Source organism: Narcine bancroftii, chromosome 6, assembly GCF_036971445.1.
Source record: "Narcine bancroftii isolate sNarBan1 chromosome 6, sNarBan1.hap1, whole genome shotgun sequence".
NCBI lineage: Eukaryota > Metazoa > Chordata > Chondrichthyes > Torpediniformes > Narcinidae > Narcine > Narcine bancroftii.
In genome coordinates, this window is record NC_091474.1 from 233,846,239 (window position 1) to 233,863,609 (window position 17,371).

Genomic DNA, 17,371 nt, shown 5'->3' on the forward strand with positions numbered 1-17,371 from the left:
AAGACTCTGTGTAGGAAATGGGACATCCGGCAAGAAGGAGACTCTTAAAATTGAGGTAAGGAGAGTTCAGGGCCACCATATTCATGTTAGCGTGCTGGGCAAGGCTTAACGGATCAGCAAATATCAGGCATAGACAATAGGATCAATCAAATCCCTCAAATAATGGATGGAAAATACAAGAGAGAAATTAAGAGGAAAACAGAAGGCAAAGGAGAATCCCAAAAATCCTATAATTTATTAAAAACAAAAATGTAGCCAGGGATAGAAAATGACCCCTTAAAGATCAATGTGAATGTCTATGTGTGAAGCCACAGGATATAGGAAAGGTCTTAAATAGGTTATTCCCATCTGTATTTACTGTAGGGAATTCAGGGAAGAGAACATCTTGAAACTCATCCACATTACAAAAGAGGAGATACTGCTGGTCTTAAAGCAAATAAAAATGACCAGGTAGAGAAATATTGATGGGGCCCTGGTAGAAATGTCTGTATTATTGTTAATCATGGGTGATGTACTGGAAGACTGGTTGTGCCTTTAATTGTGCTAATGTTGTGCCTTTAATTAAGAAGGGCTGCAAAGGCAAGTCAGGAACTACAAGCTAGTGAGCATAAAAGTAATGGTGGGAAGTTACTGTAGAGGAATTCTGAGACATAGTATCTACCTGCATTTGGGAAGGCAAGGAATAGGTAGGGCTAGTCAGCATGGCTTTGCACATGGTAAATTGTGTATTATGAATTTAACTGGGTTTTTTTTAAAAGAGACCATTCGGAGGATTGAAAAAGGCTGGGCAGTAGATGTTATTCATGTAGACCAGTGGTTTTGAAACTGCCCCCCGAAATTCACATTCCACCTTAGACAATCCCTATGCCATAAGTACCCTGTGATTAGTAAGGGATTACTTAAGGTGGTACGTGAGTGGTTAAAAAAGGCTGAGAACCACTGTGTAGAAATGTAGAAAGTCACGTTTTTAAGATAGCTACAAAAATAAGTTTATTCAGTCAAGAAGCTTCCAGAGAGCAGGGTATAAGCTTAAGGCTACCAAACCTCTCAGACAGGAATCAAGAGCCCTGGGCTCCAGATATCCTGATGCGCGCCTGATCCTTTTAACACAATAGTGCTAACTGACTACTTGATAGAGTCAATGAACTGTCAAAAGGCAGACCATTCATAAATCTGTTTCCTGCCCAAAAGCAGCTGATTGCATTACTACTTGTCAGACGCGGTATAGATTGCCAAAAGCTGCAGTAAACAACCAGTAGCCACTCAGTCCCTGAATGGCATTGTTTCTGCTGAAGTTTTGGCCACCATTGTTAACTTCAAGAATTTAAGATGATGAAACTAGCCATTTGCATGTGTAAATTGGAAACCAGAAATCAGATAGGCAGAGAACAGATACTGATGTGTTCTAAGAGCAACCCTTCCAGATTTTGTTGATTTTTTTTGTATACAAGAAGGATGTATTTTAACTACAACTTGTACATGAGATTAAATGACTGAGAACAAATCATTTCCCTATCTTTAGGAAAAGGATATGCAAAATGTAAAACATAAACTGTAGCAACTTTCAAAGAAATTATATCCAATTTGTATGCAGGAAAATGCCTTAAATATTGCACCCTGTGACTGTGTTCTTTGAATGAGGTTCAAACAGTACTAGTGAGGTGACTCTGTCTACCCACCACTGGTACCCCTCATTCCCACTGGTGTGACTTTATAAAGTCTGTTTTGGACTTTGTGGTTTGTTACTGTACCTTTTTTGTACCCTTACAGAAGTGCAATTTTAACAACTGCTCCAGACCCAAATGTGACTGAAATATTTTGCTTGAGAAAAAAATTGTCATTGGTCCATTTCCTTTGGAGTTATAAAACCCTGCACATAACAAGTCAATTAGGTATGATTAAAACAGTGGTTTTCAACCTTTTTCTTTCCACTCACATACCACCTTCAGCAATCCCTTACTAATCACAGATCACTTACGGCATAGGGATTGTTTAAGATGGAATGTGAGTTTAGGAGGGCAGTTTGAAAACCAATGATGTAGTCTTTAACAAGTTCTCACAGGGTAGGCAAGCGCAGAAGGTTAGATCACAAGGATTCCAGGGTGAGCTAGCTATTTTGATACAAGATTGGCTTGGTGGTAAGAGTCAGAGGATGGGAGTAGAGATTCTACAAACACATGAAGAAGAGAATGTGAGGTTAGAACCCATCAGAAGTGATCATGGAAATGTATTCATAATGTTGGAGAATGTACCAAAGGTCCTTAATAAATATTTTGCTTCTTATTCACTAGAGAAAAGGACCTTGACAGTTATGAGGATGACTTAGATCAGACTGAAATGGTTGAGTATTAAGAAAGAGGAAGTGTTGGAGCTTTTGAAAAGTATTTGTTAGATAATTTGCCAGGACTAGATGGCATTTACCCACAATAGGGAAGTGAGGGAGGAGATTGCTGAGCCACTGGCGATGATCACCCCTCCCCCCCACACACAAAGACTGAAATGGCGTCATTTTAAGGTGCTTGGGATTAAGTACTGGTGGGATGCAAGAGACAATTTTTTTCACATGGAGAGTGATAGGTACATTTAATATGGTGCCAGCAATGGTGGTGCAGGGAGATACAATAGGATCTTTCAAGAGACTATTCAATAGAAACTTGGAACTGAGAATAATGGAGGGTTATGCAGAAAGGAAATTCCAGGCGGTTAGTGTAGATTATTAGGTCAGCATTAGACTGTGGGCTGAAGTGCCTGAACTAGGCTACAGACTTCTATGTTCAAATCCTTGTTCAAATGCTTCTTAAAGATCATTATGTTATCTGCTTCCATCACCACCTATCCCCCTCCCAGTCACCTAAGATGATCTACCTTATCTGTGACTCTCACAATTTTGTAAACTTTGATCAGATCTCTCCTCAGTCACCAATTCTCCAGAAATGCTTATGAATAATACTCTCTAATCCAGGCAACATCCCGGTGTGAACCTCGTCTGCACCCTCTCCAAAATGTCTCCATCTTTTCTGTAATGTGACAATCAAATCACCACATATACTTTAAATGTGGCCTAACCAAAATTTTATACAGCTACATGACTTCCTGCACAAGCAGAGAGTTGCTGGAGGAATCTAGCAGGTCAGACAGCATCTGTGGGTAGAAATGGTCGGTCAATATTTCAGATCTGGACCCTTTATCAAATCTAGAGGAAGGGTGTAATATATAAAGGGGGAAAGAAGATGGGGGGGGATGGGCTCCAGATGTGATATGCAAGAAGGTGAGGTGTCAAGAAAGGTAGAGGGAGAAACCATTAGGGAGCAGGGGAGTTAGAGAGAGGGGAAACATTTTTTTTTTTAAAAAAGGAATAGGTAATGAAGAGATAGAAACAGTGAAATCAGATAGAGGTGTGGGGTTACTTAAAATTAGAAAACAATCAATATTCTGATGCACGGTTTAAGGCTGTCCAGGAGTAATACAATGTGTTATTCCTCAAGTTTACATTTGGCCTCACCCTGACAATGGATAAAACTAAGAGCAGATATAGGAATGGTTGGGAGAGTTAAAATGGCTGGCTACAGGAAGCAAGTTTAGGTGTAGTGTATAGATGTTTGATGAAGCAGTCACCTATCCTGCATTTGGTCACAGCAATCGTACTGAATGCAGTAGATTAGGATGAACGGTGTGCATGCAAAACTCTGTCTCAGGTGACACAAGGATTCCATTCCTGAGAAGTATTAATGAACACCATGAAATATTTTATTTTAACTTGCTTGGAAAATGATTTAACATTGAAAGAATTTGCATAAAGTCAGACTTATATAAGTCAGGTCAGTTGTAATCCATGGAGCCCCTGCGATGTGTTGCAACTACAGACCAAGAAGTTTATTGTGGACTTTAGGAAGGGGAAGCCAAATGATCATGCATCTGCTTTTCTTAACAGGATGAAGGTGGAGAGGGCTAGAATCTTCAAATTCCTCGAGTCCATATAATCGGAGGATCTCTTCTGGAGCCACCATATTGAGTCATCTATGAAGGCAGCATGCCAACACCTCTACTTTTTAAGATGTCTGAGAAGATTTGATTAATAATCAAATAGATGAATGAACTTCTACAGGTGCATTATGAAAAGTGTACTGACTGCTTGCATTGCATTGTTTGGAGATTTAAGTGCACAGGAGCACCAAAGGCAGCGGAAAGTAGCAAACTTAGACAAGTTCATCATGGGCACTGACCACCTATCCAATGATTGCAACTCCGAGAGATGCCCCGCCTCAAGAAGGCAGCTAATATCCATAAAAGATCTCCATCATCCCGGTCACAATCTCTTCTCCCTGTTACCTTCAGGCAGAGGGGCAGAAGCCTGAAGTTCAGCACCTCCAGGTTTAAGAACAGCTTTTTGTCTTCACATATCAGGGTAATTTATATTATTATAGTTAGCATATCTTGTGCAGGAAGTTTGGTGCATCTGTACTTGTTGATTCTTAATTCAATGACATATTTCTCTGAGTAGTAACTAGTGTTCATGGGTCATGAAAGACCTCAACAATGAAGACGCTGTTTACATCCGGTACCGCACGGATGGCAGTCTCTTCAATCTGAGGCGCCTGCAAGCTCACACCAAGACACAAGAGAAACTTGTCCGTGAACTACTCTTTGCAGACGATGCCCCTTTAGTTGCCCATTCAGAGCCAGCTCTTCAGCGCTTGACGTCCTGTTTTGCGGAAACTGCCAAAATGTTTGGCCTGGAAGTCAGCCTGAAGAAAACTGAGGTCCTCCATCAGCCAGCTCCCCACCATGACTACCAGCCCCCCCACATCTCCATCGGGCACACAAAACTCAAAACGGTCAACCAGTTTACCTATCTCGGCTGCACCATTTCATCAGATGCAAGGATCGACAACGAGATAGACAACAGACTCGCCAAGGCAAATAGCGCCTTTGGAAGACTACACAAAAGAGTCTGGAAAAACAACCAACTGAAAAACCTCACAAAGATAAGCGTATACAGAGCCGTTGTCATACCCACACTCCTGTTCGGCTCCGAATCATGGGTCCTCTACCAGCATCACCTACGGCTCCTAGAACGCTTCCACCAGCGCTGTCTCCGCTCCATCCTCAACATTCATTGGAGCGCTTTCATCCCTAACGTCGAAGTACTCGAGATGGCAGAGGTTGACAGCATCGAGTCCACACTGCTGAAGATCCAGCTGCGCTGGGTGGTCACGTCTCCAGAATGGAGGACCATCGCCTTCCCAAGATCGTGTTATATGGCGAGCTCTCCACTGGCCATCGTGACAGAGGTGCACCAAAGAAAAGGTACAAGGACTGCCTAAAGAAATCTCTTGGTGCCTGCCACATTGACCACCGCCAGTGGGCTGATATCGCCTCAAACCGTGCATCTTGGCGCCTCACAGTTTGGCGGGCAGCAACCTCCTTTGAAGAAGACCGCAGAGCCCACCTCACTGACAAAAGGCAAAGGAGGAAAAACCCAACACCCAACCCCAACCAACCAATTTTCCCCTGCAACCGTGTCTGCCTGTCCCGCATCGGACTTGTCAGCCACAAACGAGCCTGCAGCTGACGTGGACATTTACCCCCTCCATAAATCTTCGTCCGCGAAGCCAAGCCAAAGAAGAAACTAGTGTTCACCACTAGGTGGAGAGGTCCACATTCCAGGCATTTGTTTTAATTAATTCAAAAAAATTTAATAATTCATGGTTTATGTATACATAAATAATACAATCAATTGGAAATTAAGGAAAGAAAGATGGTAAAAACAATTTAATTAGAATGTGATTTTTTTTACAGGGTCATGAGATCATTGGGGGATCAGAAGTGGAGAGGGTGAGCAAATTTAAGATCTTGGGAGTCACTATCTCGGAGGATCTTTCCTTGACCCAACATACCAATGGCATCGAGAAGAAAGCACATCAACAACTTGTTCAGGAGTTTGCGTAGGTTCAGTATGACATCAGAAACCCTGGTAACTTCTACAGAAGTGCGGTGGTAAGTGTGCTGACCGGCTAGGAAAGAGGTATAGGTGCCACAAGACTCACACCACCAGGTTCAGGAACAGCTGCTCCCCCTCCGCCATCAGACCCCTCTCAATCAGAGACTCATTTAAGGGCTCTTAGTTGTGGATTTTATTGATTTTCTTTTTGTTCTCTCTGTATTGCACAGTTTGTTTACATTTTTCATCTGTTCACAGTTCATTTGTTTACTTTTTATGCTGTGTACAGTTTAACCTTTTGCACTTCTAGTTAGTTACAGTTTAACCTTTTGCACTTCTAGTTAGTGATCATTCTGCTGCGCCTTCAGGAAAAAGGAATCTCAGGTTTGTATGTGATGTCATGACAATAAATCTGAAATCGAAAGTACAGTACTAATTACAGGTATCCTACAAAGGGCTTATACTGTATTCTAGGAAAACCGTTCAGTGGAAATTCATGAAATGAGAACTCATTTCCCATTAACTACATTTTTTAAATTCTGAATGTATTCCAGAGCTCAACTTTTAGTCAAAAATATCTTATTAAATAACTCTGAAATAATCAAATATAATTTATTAACAACTTAATGTTAAAATAAGGTAATACATATAATAAATACATCTTTCAGGATACTAACCAGGTGAAATTGAAATGTGCGACCTCCCCATTCATTATTCCCTACCATTCCACTTACCCACAACCCTTACTCAACTCTACCACTCTCTTAGTACTTGGCAAGGACTTCAATTGCCATTTATTGCTTAGAGTAGTATAGTCTGTTGTAGTAGCAAAAATTCACAGAAAAAAAAACCCTAAAGAATCAATTGGATTAAGACAAAAATGGAAAAAAAAAACCACAGTACTTTAGTAAATCAATGCTTCATTCATTCATGTAACTCAAAATATCAAGCACATTAAGATATAAGAATGGCATCATGAAACAAGCATGTCAGCACCTTTACTTCCTCAGGAGTTTGTGGAGTTTTGGTATGGCATTGGAAACCCTGGTAAATTTCTACAGAGGTGTGGTGGAAAGAGTGCTAACTGGCTGCATCACAGTCTTGTATGGGAGCACTAATACCCGAGTGTAAAACCCAGTAAAAGGTAGTGGACACAGCTCAGGACATCACAGGCAAAATGCTTCCCACCATCAAGAACATCTACAGGGAACATGGCCACAGAGAGGAACAGCAATCATCAAGAATCCACATCACCCAGCACATGCTCTTTTCTCACTGCTACCATCAGGAAAGAGGTTCAGGAACAGCTGCTACCCCTCCACTGTCAGACTCCTAACAACAAACTCAATCATGGACTGACTCATTAAGGACTCTTACCCTTTATTGATTTTTTTTTCCTCTCTGTATTGCAGTTCGTTTACATGTGTACGTTCAGTACAGATTTTTTTATACTACCAATAAGTGGAAATACTACTTCGCCCACAGGAAAAAGAATCGTAAAGTTGTATGTGATGTCTGAGAATAAATAAGAAATCTACATAAAATTTTGGTGACTTTAACATAAAAATAACATTGAATCTCTTCAGGGACTGGATTCAACAATGGCTGGATGGGAGAAGCCAGAGGGTAGTGATACATGATTGGTTGTCAGACTGGAGGCCTGTGATTAGTAGTGTGCCTCAGGGAATAATACTGACTCTTGCAGATGTGTTATAGTTTTACCATTGTTTTTTGATTCACAGTATGAATCAAAAGTTATAAAAAATGTAACTTTCAGATGTTTTTTTGTTTTGGTTAGTTTTTTTTCAATAGAGTAGTTTAGGTGGGTATTTTATATATATAATATTTTTGTTGTCTTTTCTGTCTTCATTCAGCGCAGTGGAGGGTGAACCAAGTTTATACTAAAGTTTTATCTTGATATTTACATATATGATATTGTATTTTCAGTTTAATTACCTTTTCTTCATTGTACTATATTTATTATAAAAAACCATTTTAAAAAATTGAAAAAGGGATCGGTGCTGGGACCACTGTTGTTTTTAATCTATATCAATGATTTGGATGATATTGTGGTAAATTGGTTCAGCAAGTTTGTAGATGACACTAAGATTGTAGGTGTTGTGGACAGCGAAGAAAGCTTTCAAAGATTGCAGAGTGATATGGAAAAATGAGCTGAAAAATGGCAGAATGTGTTGCAATCAAGTATGAGGCGTTGCTTTTTGGAAGGACAAATCAAGAAAGGACATACATGGTGAATGGTCAGGCACTGAGGAGTGCAGTAGAACAGATGGATCTGGGAATACAGATACATAATTCCCTAAAAGTAGTGTCACAGGTGGATAGGGTTGTAAAGAGAGCTTGTGGTATATTGGCCTTCATAAATCAAAGTATTGAGAATAGGAGTTAAAATGTTATGGTAAAGTTGTATAAGGCAATGGTGAGGCCAAATTTGGAGTATTGTGTGCAGTTTTGGTCACCTGATTACAGGAAAGATATCAATAAGATAGAAAGAGTGCAGAGAAGATTTACTGGGATGTTGCCCGGACTTCAGAAACTGAGTTACAGGGAAAGGTTAATTAGGTTAAGACTTTATTCCCTAGAGCATGGAAGAATGAGGGGAAATTTGATAGAAGTATTTAAAATTATGAGGGGGATAGAATGAATAAATGTAGATAGGCTTTTTTCCACTGAGGGTAGGTGAGATACAAACTAGAGGAAATGGGTTAAGAGTGAAAGGGGAAATGTTTAGGGAGAACATGAGGAGGAACTTCTTCAGATAATCATAGCAAATTCAAAACTCAGTTCTTCATGTTCCTCTTATTACTGTCTCCTTTCAAGGGTCGTGTCAGGTTTTTTTTTTACAAATTTACAAGACATGGTCTCACATTAAATCAATCTAAAATTGTGAATTAAAAGTTAATTATCTAAATAAAGTTTACAATCAGATAAATGTCAATATAAAACCTCAATGGTAATCTGCTAGGTAATACAAAACCTATATAGTACATTTTATTTGCAAAGTGTAGCAAATGTTGCTCTTGTAAAACTACAAGAGGTAAATATCCAAAAGGTATTTTCAGACTTTGTTACCAAATACAAAATAAAAATATTATATTGTAGAAGTAGAATTTAGTTGAATTACATCATTAAGTTATTGGCATTTGGCTACATTTTGCCAAAAATTCCATTTCAAAACCCAAATGAAATAAATCTTAAAATATTTTTTTCAGGTAAATATTCATATTCATATTCAAATATTCCTGACACTTGCAAACACTTTATCCATGTTTTCCTATTTGCTCACACTTGGATAAAACATATATACTTGATACGATTTATACATGTCAACGGTGCGTTGAGAAACTAGTTCTTCCCACTTCTTAATTGTCATTCTGTTTAACTACAGTACAACAACCATCATTATAGCAAATTTACTGATTTTTAAAAATTACATTTTAACCCAAAAATTAATAATAAAAGTAGTTAATTCAATGTGGAAAATGGCAGCGCTGGCACTGGTGCAGACCCAAGGACTGCGTGGAGCATACACGCAGCGCTTCCTAACGTGTTCTCCCCACCCCTACTGCTGATAGCTCCAAACAGGCTTTAAAATGCCTGAGCCAATGGTGTTTTATTTAAAATCCTGCGACCATGGGGTCTGGGTCCAAGATGGCAGCACCCGTGTTCGGCAGCAGCCTTGAGGGGTTTGCAGATTCCGGGAGAGCAGCACACTGGTGCATGGAAACAGCAATGAGAAGAATACCCCCCTCCAACCCACATGGCCCCACCCCACTTAGAAGCAGAGATGACCCCAAAGATGGTGATCACAGTGGCAGACCAGCGAGTTCTGTGGCTGAAGCTCACACACAGGCAACGAGCAGTTAGTGACTTGAGGTTGAGGTACCACACAGGTTGTGGGCTGCTGGCTACTTGAGATCAAGGGATTTGCACCAGATTGTGGGCTGCTGGAGACTGGCTCATGGGAGCTGGATATTGGGGTCAGGATTCAAAAGGATGATGTGGGCAAGGGCTTCCAAAGGGCCCTAGGCACTGAAGACCTCCTCATTAACTTGAAGGTTTAGATCTGGGTTCGGGGTGGAAATACTTAAATTTAACTGGAGTCTGGTGAAGCTGTGGGAGCACTGGAGGTGAATCTACAGATACTCAGTGACTCTCTTTTGTTTCTCTTTCTCTGACTGCAAGGATTACCAAGCAATGCTAAAGTGAATATTTGTCTGCTTATGGCAGACTAAAGGCAATTTTATGTAACATTATATTTCTGTTTTATTACAAAGCAATAAATAGAATCTAATCAATGCCGCATACATGATGGTAAATATTTAATATTATATTTTATTACAGTTCGCTTAAACTCGGGTGTACAAGCAGATTTCCATTCTGACCTGCAATGCAGTCTGTGAGGGGTTTGCAGATTCTCCCATAAACTCTTGGGTTTTCCCTCAATGCTTCAGGGAACTTCCTCTTCCCAAAGATATGCTGATTGATCAGTCAACTAGCTGCTTTAAACTCCCCCAGTAAAGGCGGGTACTGCAAGTATTTATGGGCATGTGTGAGAGAATAGATTAAATGAAACAAGTGGAGAAATGGTAATAATCTTTTAAGAAGATTACAATTCATCATTATTCCTATCAGATTTCAGATTTATTGTCAGAGTACATACATGACATCATCATCACACAGAATACAACTAAGAACAGAGGTAGTCATATTGGGTATAGATTGATGATCTCTAATAATTAACAGTACTGCTTGATATCTTCATCTGAACTAAACTACAATATGCTTCTTTAAAAATAAATCCACATTAAAGCAAACACGAGGGCACTAGTTGAAGGAGAATGTAAGTAATCTGTGGTTGCAGAAACTAACAATTCAGGCTTTTGACTGATAATCTCAGTGCAAGATAAAAAGATCTGTACACATGAACCCCAAATCCCAACACACCCAAACAATGCACATCAGTACGTTAGTCACAATCTTTAAAATATTTCACTTGATTTATCGATTGAATAAAGTAGAACAAAAAAATAGATCTTTTGACTTGTCTAGTCTTGCTTCAACATTTTTCTCCTTGAGGTACCCACACTTGGCTTGTTTCCTATACAACAGGTTTCAATAGTTTTCTTTTTAAACAATTCTCCATTCTAAAATATTTTGCAAGTGACAAATGATTGGCATTCAGCATGCTTAAAACTTTTAGTGAAACTACCTTGAAAGTAGGCTCCTCGTGTTATATTAGCTCAAATTGCCTAGTCTTAAATCACATCAACATGCCTTCTGTAGCTTAATTGGAATTCTGTCCTTAACACCACCTCTAAAGCTCTGCTCATAACTAAACTGTTCAAATATTCAAACCAGACAAAGCTTGGTGCCAAATGTTTAATTAGAAAACACTCCAATGAAGTGCTTCAGGATACTTTACCATCTTATGAACAAGTTGTCATTAAGAGTAGATAAAAGGTGAATGTTGAAACATAGCATGTTTAAAAATACGGTACACAACCAGTCACTAAGAAGAAATATTCAAATAGTGCACTCACCAACATGATAACTGGTTGAAGTGAAAAGAATGAAAGTTCAAGTTTAATATTCGATATTTGCATTGTTTGGTCCCCTTGCAGTCAGAGAAGGAGGCACAGTGAAAAAGTTTATTTTGCATGCAGTTCAGATAGTCAATCCATTCCATAAATGTGTTCAAAGTTCAAATTTATTGTCAGAAAACATATACGACATCATACATAACCCTGAGATTCCTTTTCCTGTGAACCAGGCAGAATTTATCATTACTGGTAACTGGCCTTGATTGCTGCGCGGTAGTAGCCTGTGACGGCCTCTTCGGATCAGGAGAACGGTCTCTAGCAGATATTTTGACATCGAAAGACATATTCAACCTGTCTCTTCTGTAACCATGGCCCAGACTCTGAAAATCAATGTATTGTGGAAACTTTCTTTTTTCAAATATACATTTTAAGTAGTTGTGTGTAACTGGAGATGTGTAAAAGAGTTTAATTCTGTGATCTCAGTGTTCTACAGGGATATGGTGGCAGCTAAAGGCCCAGGATAGTAGCGCAGCAGTTGGTCTCAGTGGCCTCTTCGGGGCCTGATGCTTCTGCTCCTACACTGTTTGTTGTTGGATTCAGGGAAACATTTTTTTCTTAATCAGCAACAAATAGAGCTTACGACTACTACTGTAAACGCTACTCAAAAGAAAAATGTAAACAAATTGACTGTGCAGAAAATAAATATTCAGTAATAAATAATAATCAAAGCAAGAGTCTTTAAACAAGTTTCTGAATGAATCGGGTGTTCAGAAATCTGATGGTTGAGGGGTAGCACCTATTCCTGAATTTGAAGATACAAGTCTTGTGGCATCTGCTCTTCTCTCCTATTCAAGGGAAAGCTAGGAAATGCATAAGGGAAAAGGAATAAAGTCAACAGAATTAAAGTTAAAACATATTATGCAGCATAAACATTAACATAGGCCAGTTGATGCCAAATGGCTAACTTCTATACTCTGTATTTCAGCATTAATAACATATATGTAATACTGTACACTGGAATGTTGTTCCTTAAATGAACAAAACATAACGTGGGTATAAAAGACTCAAAATAGCAGCAGTTGATTACAAAGATTCTCGAGCCAAATTAGATCATGGCTGATCTGATCGAAGCCTCAGTTTTCTCCTCCCCCGTATCTAAACCTCAGCTCCCTGATAGTTAACTCAACCTCAAATTCAATCAGCCATGGATATATTCAATGATACAAACTCCATAGAAAGAGTAAACACCAATACCCCTGAGCGTAAAGCCCTCCAAAAGGTAGTGGGCACAGCCCAAGACATCACAGGCAAAACCCTCCCCACCATCGAGAACATCTACAGGGAACCCTGCTGTTAGAGAGCAGCAGCGATCATCAAGCACATGCTCTGTTCTCATAGCTGCAAGCCACAAGGCTTGCACACCAGGTTTAGGAACTGCTGCCACCCCTCAACCATCAGGCTCCTCAACAATAACTTGGGCATTTTATTGATTTTTTTAATTCTCCCTGTATTGCACAATTTGTTTAGATTTGTTATCTGTTTACAGTTCTTTGCACTACTAATAAGTGGTCATTCTGCCTCGCATGCAGAAAAAATAATCCCAGGGTTATAAGTGATGGCATGTATATATACTGATAATAAATCTGAAATATGAATCTGAGGGAAATCTAAAGATTCATTGACATATTTTCTGACATGACGTCCCCAATTCTATATTCACCATGAAGAGAAATATCTCATCAACATTCACTTTAAATAGTACTTAGTATTTGTTTCAAGATAATCATCCAAATTCCAAAGAGCAACAGTTCAACCCATTGAACTAATTCTCAACTGACAACCCCTTTCAGCACAAATCCACCAGCGAGTAGAAATTCTTGCCTGGCCCATAAGAAAAAGAATCACAGGTTCGTATGTGATGTCATACTTTGAACTTTGATCCCTTGACCTGCCACAAATGCAAGTATCACCCTCCAGGCTATGACTACTTTCTAAAAACAGAGGAATACTTTCTAAAAACTACTAGATCTGACAGCATCTGTAGAAAGAGGCACAGATAACATTTCAGGTCGGTGACCTAAAACTACATTCCAGCCCTGTACAAGCAGAAGCATGATCCTTTATGGGTTATGAGTTGCACATGGTGTGGGGGGGGGGGGGGGGGGGGGAAAGAGGTCACAACTCTGTTCTTTCAACCTTGAGTATCATTATGAACTAAATCACTAGGGCACAGAACCAAGATTTTTTTTAAAAACATATCCGTCATTTTGGGCTTGAGCCCTTTATCCAGGATATTTGTACCTTTGCTATATAAAGTATACTATTGTTTGACCTGCTGAGTTGAGCCCTTGATCCAGGTATTTGTACCTTTGCTGAGGTCCTCCATCAGCCAGCTCCCCACCATGATTACCAGCCCCCCCACATCTCCATCGGGCACACAAAACTCAAAACGGTCAACCAGTTTACCTATCTCGGCTGCACCATTTCATCAGATGCAAGGATCGACAATGAGATAGACAACAGACTCGCCAAGGCAAATAGCGCCTTTGGAAGACTACACAAAAAAGTCTGGAAAAACAACCAACTGAAAAACCTCACAAAGATAAGCGTATACAGAGCCGTTGTCATACCCACACTCCTGTTCGGCTCCGAATCATGGGTCCTCTACCGGCACCACCTACGGCTCCTAGAACGCTTCCACCAGCGTTGTCTCCGCTCCATCCTCAACATCCATTGGAGCGCTTACATCCCTAACGTCGAAGTACTCGAGATGGCAGAGGTCGACAGCATCGAGTCTACGCTGCTGAAGATCCAGCTGCGATGGATGGGTCACGTCTCCATAATGGAGGACCATCGCCTTCCCAAGATCGTGTTATATGGCGAGCTCTCCACTGGCCACCGTGACAGAGGTGCACCAAAGAAAAGGTACAAGGACTGCCTAAAGAAATCTCTTGGTGCCTGCCACATTGACCACCGCCAGTGGGCTGATAACGCCTCAAACCGTGCATCTTGGCACCTCACAGTTTGGCGGGCAGCAACCTCCTTTGAAGAAGACCGCAGAGCCCACCTCACTGACAAAAGGCAAAGGAGGAAAAACCCAACACCCAACCCCAACCAACCAATTTTCCCCTGCAGCCGCTGCAACCGTGTCTGCCTGTCCCGCATCGGACTTGTCAGCCACAAACGAGCCTGCAGCTGACGTGGACTTTTTACCCCCTCCATAAATCTTCGTCCGCGAAGCCAAGCCAAAGAAGAATATAAAGTACACTACTGTTTGACCTGCTGAGTTTCTCCAGCGTTGTGTTTTTAACTTTAATCGTGGTATTTGCAGATATCTTTTTTTAACGGCAGAATCAAGATATTCTAATTAATTCACACCTACAGTCATCCTCACCCCTTCTATGCCTCAATTGCTTCACATTTTCACCAATTTATAGTCCTAGTAAGAATATAGAGGGCTGGTTAAAACGCTTGCTAGTGGGTGCATGGTGCAGTCCTTGTTTAGTCATTATGTGAGGGATAAGGCTGCACATTACTGGTTGGGAAGAATCACCACATTCAATGTCTTTCCACTCCAGAATCACCAGTTAATCCCTTCACACTCCAGAATCATCAGTTAATCCCTTCCCACTCCAAAATCTCCACAGTTAATCTCTTTCCACTCCAGAATCACCAGTTAATGCCTTCGCACTCCAAAATCACCCGTTAATCCCTTCCCACTCCAGAATCACAACAGTTCATGCCTTCCCACTCCAGAATCACCACAGTTCATCCCTTCCCACTCCAGAATCACCACAGTTCATCCCTTCCCACTCCAGAACCACCCCAGTTCATCCCTTCCCACTCCAGAATCACCACAGTTAAACACTTCCCACTCCAGAATCACCACAGTTCATGCCTTCCCACTCAAGAATCACTAGTTAATCCCTTCCCACTCCAGAATCACCCCAGTTCATCCCTTCCCACTCCAGAATCACCCCAGTTCATCCCTTTTCACTCCAGAATCACCACAGTTAATCCCTTCCCACTCCAGAATCACCAGTTAATCCCTTTTCACTCCAGAATCACCAGTTAATCCCTTCTCACTCCAGAATCACCACAGTTAATCCCTTTTCACTCCAGAATCACCAGTTAATCCCTTTTCACTCCAGAATCACCCCGGTTCATCCCTTCCCACTCTAGAATCACCCCAGTTCATCCCTTCCCACTCCAGAATCACCCCGGTTCATCCCTTCCCACTCCAGAATCACCCCGGTTCATCCCTTCCCACTCCAGAATCACCCCGGTTCATCCCTTCCCACTCCAGAATCACCCCGGTTCATCCCTTCCCACTCCAGATTCACCCCGGTTCATCCCTTCCCACTCCAGATTCACCCCGGTTCATCCCTTCCCACTCCAGATTCACCCCGGTTCATCCCTTCCCACTCCAGAATCACGCCGGTTCCTGCCTTCCCACTCCAGAATCACGCCGGTTCCTGCCTTCCCACTCCAGAATCACGCCGGTTCCTGCCTTCCCACTCCAGAATCACGCCGGTTCCTGCCTTCCCACTCCAGAATCACGCCGGTTCCTGCCTTCCCACTCCAGAATCACCCCGGTTCCTGCCTTCCCACTCCAGAATCACGCCGGTTCCTGCCTTCCCACTCCAGAATCACGCCGGTTCCTGCCTTCCCACTCCAGAATCACGCCGGTTCCTGCCTTCCCACTCCAGAATCACGCCGGTTCCTGCCTTCCCACTCCAGAATCACGCCGGTTCCTGCCTTCCCACTCCACCGTGCTCCTTTTAAATGCAAGGTGCCTCACTCACCCCCTCTCACTCTCCACCTCCTCCGAGCTGAGGGATCCTTGACCCACGGCTGCAGCCTCCGCCCCGCCGTCCTCCGACTCCCTCTCGCTCTTCTTCCTCTTCCTGGACGCCGAGAGGCCGGGGCTGCTTCTCTTCCTGGGCGAGCGGGCCGGCCCGGCCTGTGCCACTTCCCTGCCGCCCCGTTCCCCGAGGCCAGGCGCGCTCTCCCTCAGGCTCCTCACCTCGCTCCTCAGCTCCTCCAGGCTGCGGAGCAACGCGTCCAGCTTGTCCGCGACGTCCGCCCCCCCGGCCCCCACTCCCGACCCGCCCCGGCGGACGCCTTCGCGCCCTCTCCTCCGCCCGTACCACGCCGCCGCCGCCGCCAGCGTGAGGCCGGCCGCCGCCACCCCGGCGCACAGGCCCAGAACCAGCGCCTTGCCCTCGCCGCCCAGCGGCGCCATGGCCGCGGGGACGAGCTCGAGCCTCGGCCGGGGCGGGATGCGCTCGAGCGAGTCGCGTGGCCGCGCGCCCTGAGCTCGAGCGCCTTCTGGCAGCTCAAGGCCCCCGCGGCGGCCGCCTCCCGCCCCTCGTCCACCTCATCGCTTCGTCCTCCCTCCGCTCGCATTGGGGACTCCCCCTCCCCCCGCATTGGGGACTCCCCCCCTCCCCTCCCTCCCCCCCTCCCCTCCCTCCCCCCCTCCCCTCCCTCCCCCCCTCCCCTCCCTCCCCCCCTCCCCTCCCTCCCCCCCTCCCCTCCCTCCCCCCCTCCCCTCCCTCCCCCCCTCCCCTCCCTCCCCTCCCTCCCCCCCTCCCCTCCCTCCCCCCCTCCCCTCCCTCCCCCCCTCCCCTCCCTCCCCCCCTCCCCTCCCTCCCCCCCTCCCCTCCCTCCCCCCCTCCCCTCCCTCCCCCCCTCCCCTCCCTCCCCCCCTCCCCTCCCTCCCCCCCTCCCCTCCCTCCCCCCCTCCCCTCCCTCCCCCCCTCCCCTCCCTCCCCCCCTCCCCTCCCTCCCCCCCTCCCCTCCCTCCCCCCCTCCCCTCCCTCCCCCCCTCCCCTCCCTCCCCCCCTCCCCTCCCTCCCCCCCTCCC

The 17,371-nt window shown here is 43.5% G+C and overlaps 1 protein-coding gene across 2 annotated transcripts in view; it reads right to left on the reverse strand.

The window, feature by feature from the left end:
* Window positions 1-16,882, reverse strand: part of LOC138737139 (regulator of microtubule dynamics protein 2) — a 101,091-nt gene extending 84,209 nt beyond the window's left edge. The window contains exon 1 of one of the 2 annotated variants that reach the window (XR_011340780.1): window positions 16,308-16,882. Coding sequence is in view for 1 of the 2 variants with exons in the window: in XM_069887705.1 (XP_069743806.1) it covers window positions 16,308-16,747 (440 nt within the window). In the remaining variant the exon portion in view is untranslated. The remainder of the gene's footprint in view (window positions 1-16,307) is intronic. The other variant, XM_069887705.1, reaches the window with a different exon arrangement.
* Window positions 16,883-17,371: the final 489 nt, after the last annotated feature.